The sequence below is a fragment of the Fulmarus glacialis genome, unplaced genomic scaffold, assembly GCF_000690835.1.
Source record: "Fulmarus glacialis isolate BGI_N327 unplaced genomic scaffold, ASM69083v1 scaffold32842, whole genome shotgun sequence".
Taxonomy (NCBI): Eukaryota; Metazoa; Chordata; class Aves; order Procellariiformes; family Procellariidae; genus Fulmarus; species Fulmarus glacialis.
In genome coordinates, this window is record NW_009197723.1 from 11,525 (window position 1) to 19,234 (window position 7,710).

The 7,710-nt window shown below is 43.4% G+C and overlaps 1 protein-coding gene across 1 annotated transcript in view; it reads right to left on the reverse strand.

Moving 5' to 3' along the window:
* ST3GAL6 (ST3 beta-galactoside alpha-2,3-sialyltransferase 6) overlaps nt 1-5,830 on the reverse strand; it is a 9,878-nt gene extending 4,048 nt beyond the window's left edge. The window contains exons 1-3 of the mRNA XM_009572656.1: nt 5,737-5,830; nt 3,387-3,573; nt 2,181-2,318 (exon numbers count right to left, since the gene is read on the reverse strand). Coding sequence (XP_009570951.1) covers nt 2,181-2,318; nt 3,387-3,572 — 324 coding nt within the window. The 5' untranslated portion in view covers nt 3,573; nt 5,737-5,830. The remainder of the gene's footprint in view (nt 1-2,180; nt 2,319-3,386; nt 3,574-5,736) is intronic.
* Nucleotides 5,831-7,710: the final 1,880 nt, after the last annotated feature.

Genomic DNA, 7,710 nt, shown 5'->3' on the forward strand with positions numbered 1-7,710 from the left:
TAGCGCTACTTGGAAATAGCAGGAATATCACAGGTTGCAACTAGCTCTGTTTACCTTTGGCTACCATAAAGTTCACCTCAAAAGAATATACTAAAAAAAGCAACGCTACTTCTAAAATGTATTATCACGCTAGCGCCCTAGAAATATCCAGGTATCCTCGGCCTGTAATGAAATTTTTTCAGCCAGTCATGTTTAATGGGAATAAGCACAGCCCTGGAATGACTGCAACACTTTGACTTCAGCACTGCTGGGGCAGCACATCTGATTTTACAGTTGTTCGTCCTGGCTCTGCTAACACCATCACAGTTGCTACCAAAGAAACAGAAATGCTTGCTGGACTATGCACAAATGTGCACACAGGGAACATGAGATTGGCTTAATGGAAAAGGCAGAGACAGCAGGGAAAGCAATAGCAGTCTTCGGCATCTCCTGCAGGCAGAGGGGGCTGAAGCATAGGACAGCGAGGGCAGGACCAGCCCTCCCCTGGGACGCGCTACGGGACAGAGGGCTCTGAAGTGGGTCTTGCAAATGGCCACCCTGCCAACGGGAACCCCTGAGGCACGACCCGCAGCTTAACTGAGCTGTGCCAGAGCGACTGGGATGTGCAGGCTCCCAGCCACGGCCCGCCTCTGAGCAGGGAGGAAAAGTGAGGAAAAGCATGCCTGAGCTTGACCATCGCTGCTGCCGGGGACGAGGGGCTGCGAAAGCCCTGGGACGGAGCAAGTGGGGTGTGGAGGTGGCAGAAAGGGGCTCCAAGCATGGACGCGCTCTGCCCCAGCTCTGGGCGGGGGTGCCCAGCAAGCAGGAGAGGAGCAGAGGGCATGCACGCTACCCAAAGCGACTGAGGGGCCTGTGCCTCCGTAGCAGCTCCAGGACACCACACAGAGCTCTTTAGCTCACTGGCAGCGCTGGTCTTGCTTTTACTCCCACTGAAAAAAGGAGCACAGGAAGAGACAGGAGGCATTTCTGGAGCCATGGAGGCCACGGATGTTCTGTGGCCCTTTAGGAGATGGTTAGGCGCCCAACTACTACGCTGCTTTCTTCCCACTCTCGTTGAAGAGCTGAAATGCCACGGAGCCCCGGCAAGCACGCAGCCAAACTGGGTATTCCAGTTTGAGAGTTAATAAGGGAGGAAAAAGCCACTAGTAGGCTGAAAAAAAGAAATTAAAAAAAGAGAAAAGAAAAAAAAAGGCACAAAAACTCCCAAAAGCAAAGAACCCTCAACTCTCTCAAACACTAGGAAGATTAAATCTGAAAAACGTTGTGGTAGATACTCCACAGTGACAGCCTGTCAAACGTTTCCACATGTGTCAGCTGGCTGATCCCGATAAAGTAGCTCTGTGCAACGATGCGACCCCTGGGAACAGTATTTGTGCTAAACAGCACGTGGTCAGTCCTGACGGCGCAAGGGAGGTCTCCAGCTTGAAGCCTTACCTTTCATCAGGAACATTCTTCAGTCATAAACTGACAGTTAAAATGTATTTTTATGTCCAAATTGTCGGTTAACTCATTACAATGCTTGGCATCAAATCAGTAAGCACAAGAATGCTGCTAGACACATGTCATTAGTGCGGGGCTGGAATATCCTGTATGCTCCCTAGTCCCCACCCACCCCCAGCAGCGTGAAATTGCAGCAGTGTTAGAATTACTGGGTTGTTGGGTTTTTGGGCGGTTTTGTTTGGTTGGTGTGGGGCTTTTTTAGTGTTTTGGTTTTGGTGGGGGGTTTTGTTGGGGTTTTTTTTGGTTTGGTTTTTTGGGTTTGTTTGGTTGTTGTTGGTTGGTTGGTTTTGTGTGTGTGTGTTTGTTTAAGAAAAACTATAAAACACCCTACATTTAATAATTCAAGATTCCTTAATATTTCTGCAAGTTCTTTAGATCTGCCATGTTCCAATGCCTGTCTGCTTTTCCCAATTTTGTAAAACGCATTATGCCTGTCCACAAAAGCAGTCTCATTTAATACTAATTTTAGAATCCATAAAAAGAGATTTTTGGCATACAAGGCTACCCGCTCTCTTTCTGGATTCCATTTTCCCATCTTTTTTGAGGATCATCTAAATGCAAACTAATGCTATGTGAACCTAAAAGATGTTCTAACATAGTCCACTATAATAAAGAGATAATTACCTCTGAGTACACATTTGGTCGCACAACACTAGAAGGCACAGAAGAAAAAAGCCTACCTCTTTTTTGGGAAACCTTGTTGGGAAACGAAGCCATTCATAAGCTGTTTTTCTGGTGATGCTGGGATCAAGAATCCTGATTTGACTAGATTTGTATATCATGTTCAGAGCTGGTTTCTTCCAAAAGCCTTTAGCACTCTGTAACAGGCAAGCAAATACACATTTTTAATGACTATTAACAGTTGATTTTGGTTTTGTAGCAACTCTAACGAGAATAAAATCCAAGGGCAGGAGGTTGACGAAGAAGAAGAGGAGCGTTGAATCTCCCAAAGTTCAACAAAAACATGTGCCACATCGTGCTCCTGCACCAGGATAACCCACTGCAGCAGCAGAGGCTGGGGCCGGCTGGCTGGAAAACAGCTCCTGACAGACAACACACACCACCAGTGTGCCCTGGAGGCAGTAAATGCTCATTGCCTGCTTCGCCACATTAATAAGAGCATAGAGAACAGGCAGACAGAAGTTATCACTCTCAAGTACTTCGTACTGTGCCCTTCTGCTGTTTTGGGCTCCCCCCTGTGCAAGAGAGTGTCAAACTGGGGCAAGCTCAGCAGAAGGCCACTAAAACGGCCAAGGGGCCAGAGCGCACAGCAAACAAGAAGGGTCTGAGGAGGCTGGGTTTTGTTCAGCCCATCTTCAACTATCTGGTAGGGGTTTACAAAAAGACACAGGATCAGACTTTTCTTGGAGGCGCACAGTGAAAGGATGAGGATAAATTCTTTCCTGGGAGGGTGGTGCAGTACTGAAACAGAGATTGTAGAAATATCCCTGGCAATACTCAAAACTTACCTGGATGATGCCCTGAGAACCTGTATGGCTTTGAACTTGGCCCTGCTCTCTTTCAACAGGGTTTTGAACTAAAGACCACCAGAGAGAGGTCCCTTCCAACATTATTCTGCAATTCCACCAAGCACGCAGGACAAAGTAATCTGGGAAATGGCTGAAGCATGCATGTCAGAATACGAAACAGTGCTAAGAGGATAAAAAGGTATTTCCAAGAGAAAAACTGCTTTGGGGTGAGGAACTGATCAAATATGTGGGTGAGAAAGAGGACAGAAGCATTTATGGGAAAGGGATATTGAGCAGACTGACTGGGAGATCTAGTGCTCCCCCCAGCTAGGAGGACCAAGGTTAAAGGCAAAACAGATGTTTCACACCAGAGGCGTGCCGCAAGCTGAGCCAAGGTGCATGAACAGTTACACTTACTATTTTCTGACCACCTAGTATCTCCCACAGCCACTTCAAGTCACGTGGTTTGAAGACGATGAGAACAACAGTCGTATTAGGGTCGTAGTGGATCGGATCTGAGAAGATGGATTCCGGGTAAGAAAGGCGGAAAGTCGTCCTCCTCCCAACATCTTCTTCGTACCCTATAACAGGGCCATTATTCATTCTGCAGGACAGAGACACAGAGATGGCAATTACTACCCCACCCATGCCCTTACTGTGCGGTGGCTGGCACACGCATTGGTCTGCGGGACAGAGAGCGTGTCCAGGTACAGCAGGGTTTAATGGCCCAGCATTTACTTATCACATTACATGGTAGGTGAGCAATTATCAGGTGCGCTCACCCTCTAACTCAGAGGGATCAAGCACATGTGGGAACTTGGCCAAGGTAGTTTAGAATAGAATCACACGATTGCTTACTGTGTGTCACTCGAGCAGAAGGCTTTCTGACTTGGCTCAAACACAGAAACTGGAGAAGACCAAAGAGAGTATCTAGCTTGGAGAATTACCCGTTGCTCCATTCATGCTACTATATGATTCGAGTCATACAGGAGGCAATTCAAGAATGTTTTAATACGCTTCACTGTATACAGGAACAGGGATTGTGACTGTGTACCTGATGCTGATACATCTTTGTGTTTGCCTTTTTTGTTTGTTTGGGGTTTTTTGGGTGTTGGGGTTTTTATTCCTTTTTTTTTAAATATTACTTGCACAGCTGCCACTGTTTTGGATATAACAGATTAATAAGCAGTGAGGTGGGTCAGGTCTCTCTGCTCTGAGGTGTTAGAGGGGCTGTGTTTAAGTCTCCATCTTGCAATTTTTGCTTGGCGGGTGTGTTGCATATTCTTTGGAGAATTTCAGGCAGTCTCTGTATGCTCCATTCCTGCCCATGTGACTGACTGCTCAGAATAGGAGGAACACTGCTTAGGAGCAAGTGTTTGCAAAACAAGGTATGCAGAAAAGGGAATATTCCAAAGTCTTATCAGAAGCCATCATTAAATACAGAATGCAAACACCACCTCTTTGTTCATTCACAGTAAACAAGCGTGTACTGTATTTCTGAAACAGTTTTGAATTTATAGCTGGTTTTAAAAGTGTGACCAGTCTACACAAAGATTTCTATTTTAAGAAGAATAGATAGATCTACAAGGAGCCCAAATACTTGAAATAGCTTAAAAATAAACCATGGAGCTTCCTTGCGTCATTATACTACACTGAAAATAAGTGCAAGGTGGGTTTTTTTATAAAGCACAAAGTTGTCAGGCAAGTAAAGTTTCCCAAGAACAGGGATATTATCTGGATCACTTTCTATAGTTTTAAGTTTATAAGAGGAGCTACAACTGAAGAATTGCATGTATTCATTTCCACCTGTCAGTACGTTTTCAAATGCATGTCAAACTCCAGGCTTTGTATATATACAACTTTTTATGGTAATGCTTGAAGACTGAAACACTATTACTAAAACGAGCATTAGGATTGATGGCAAAAATAACAAAAATGAGATTTTGTTCAATGTTCAACACAATGTTGAAGCAGACAAACTGAAATGGCAGCTCAGAGGTTTTAGTGAAAGAGGGTTCAGGCACTCTATCCAACAGGGTACCTACAGGCAGAAGGGCTGTTTAATCAGTTACCACCTCAGTTCCTGCAAAGGAGAAACTGATTTATCTTTTTCTTTATGTGCAGAAAATTCTGTTATAATCTGCCAAACAGTCCATTTTCGGTTTCCTTGGCATTTGAGCTTTTTTTGTTTAACCCCTCCTTGCCTGTTCCTCTCTGAGCACTTCCCCAGTTTCCCTAGTCCAGATGCCTCGTCTTCAGAACCCAGCATCCTCCGGTAGGTCGAGACATCTCATGAACTTCCAATATGAACTAACATGCTTGAGGAAAAGGGGCAGACATCAACATCATCCTCCAGTTGGCACGTGCCAGCATAAACGTTACAGTTAATCCACTCCAAGCAATGCACATGCCAGCACAGGGGTAAGAGAGGCGTGGTGTGGAAGGTGAGAGGCAGGGCTGCCCGGGACGTGCAGGACTCCGGGCTCTCACATGCTTGGACCCATCCCTGATGGCAAGCAGCTTGCACGCGTGTACATGAGGCAGACTGACCACCCAGTCATTCTTCCTCCCCCGTATCAATCAGTCTGTGTAATAAAACACTGATCCATCTTTTCCCAAAATTTTTTTTCAATGAAGGCTGTGACAGAATAAGTAAAACAGGAAGTTTTATACATTTTCATTTATACAGTAAGTGAACTCCAAAGCTGACAGCAAAAGTTTGTTAATTCTTTGCATGTACACAAAATTAAAAGGAGATACCATTTACCTTATTATCACATCATATGAGTCAATTTTCTCCCCTAATGTCTTATTTCGAAGTACTCCTCCATTACCGACCACAACACATCGTCGACAGGCAATGCTGTGGAACAAACAGAACTTTTCATATGCGTGACTTCTCTTGCTTCATATTGTTATTAATGATATATTTGCATTTAGCTGGCTTATTTACTAACTGAGGTCCTGTATCTTCTACACTTCTTGGCCCCTACAGAGCAGCGTCAATCCTGTATCACACGCTAACGCTGCTTTCAAAAAAATGCAGCTGCGTTACTTCAGGGACTGCCAAAGTCAGGAAATGGCTTCTCTCATGTAAAACTGTTTTTATACATGTCCTTTTTCTAGTGGTTTGCTGTTTAAGATCATCTAACCAGTTGGTGATACGGGTGCCATTAGACAAATTATCTTCCACGATGCTTCAAACTTCTCCCAGGCTGGGGGTATACCAACCAGGATAGAGTATGTCTGGGAAAACGAACGCAAAATTAAGGTGCTTCTGCAATATTGTACAACTCCACAACTCTAGATATCTCCCAACACAAGCTAAAGCAGCAAGATTTATGTTCACAATTTACCTTACAGGCCTCTGAATTGTACATGTGAAAAACCTTAGCCCAATGACACACATGATGGCTCTTCAAATGAATATAATCATGTTGATTTATCTCCCTCTACTTAGAAAGTGCTGTCTAAACGTGTTTAAACATGTGCTGAAGTGCATGCTGTCGTGCATGCTGTCATGACATAACAAGAGGGATACACTTGACTAAAAGTTGCATTCTCATATGACTAGATTCAAATCAGACTACATTACTACATATATAAAACACTGAGCTACAAATTAGATCTTATACTACATCCAATCAAAATAGTAATTCCTTTCAGATTTAGAATATATTCAGGGTTAAAAAGCACCCAAAAAAGGTATTACGCAAATGCTAAACTTATGAAGGTAAATTCTAATGGTAAGATTTTCTAAGTTACACCAGGTTTTCTAAGTGTATCTTTTGCTCTCTACTGTCTTATTTCAATGCTAGTAAAATGTGTACTTTGCTAAAAAAAAAAAAAAACAAAAACAAAAAACAAAACACACAACAAAAAATTAGAATAAAAAAAAGCACACAATCTTGCTGTTTTTTCACTCAAGAAATTTTGCCTCTTTAGGGAGGGTTTACATCCAATGTATAAGATTACAAACTCCTCCTTAGAGAACAAGCACATAGTTTTTTCTGGTAAAAATGCTTTTTTATTTAGAGCAAAAGCTGTTGAACTTGGTTGCAGCAAGAACAGCGGCAAAATCAAAACATTGGTATTTTCTTCAGACACAAACAGGCTCACAGCTTACTGAGGATGAGCCACCTCCCAACATCCCACTCCCACAGTTCGTCATATAAGAAGAAGGCTCTACGCCATTTCTTACTGTAGGGGACCCCAGGACTGTGTCCCAAAGAATACTATAATCTGTATTAAATGCCTAGTGTGGCACTTCATGCAACTAATTAACATCTTTCTCCTCAGATAGTCCAACCTGTTTTTTCAGCTGAGGAGAGTATTATTCAACATCAATCAAAACAGCCTGTTCTTATAAAACAAAAACAAAACCAGCCTGTTCCAGCCGAGACTGACCGACATCTCAACGCACAAAGCAGCGCCCTATATTTCCTACAGAATTGTTAACGCAGTTATGCTGTACTGCATGTGGGCTAGGGAAAAGAAAATGGGCCTCAAAGCAATGCTGACAACGTGAAGCTTACAGAAAAGGTGAAATGAGAATAAATGCCAACTGTAAAAAGCACTGTATTTCAAAAGAAATGCTGGGATGGCATCTTCTCACCTGCTGCTCTAGGGACACATCTGTAGAGGGAGTTGCCTTTAAAAACTTTTTTATATATATATAAATATATATAGTCATGGTTTAATCCCAGCCAGCAAACAAACCCCACACAGCTGCTCACTCACC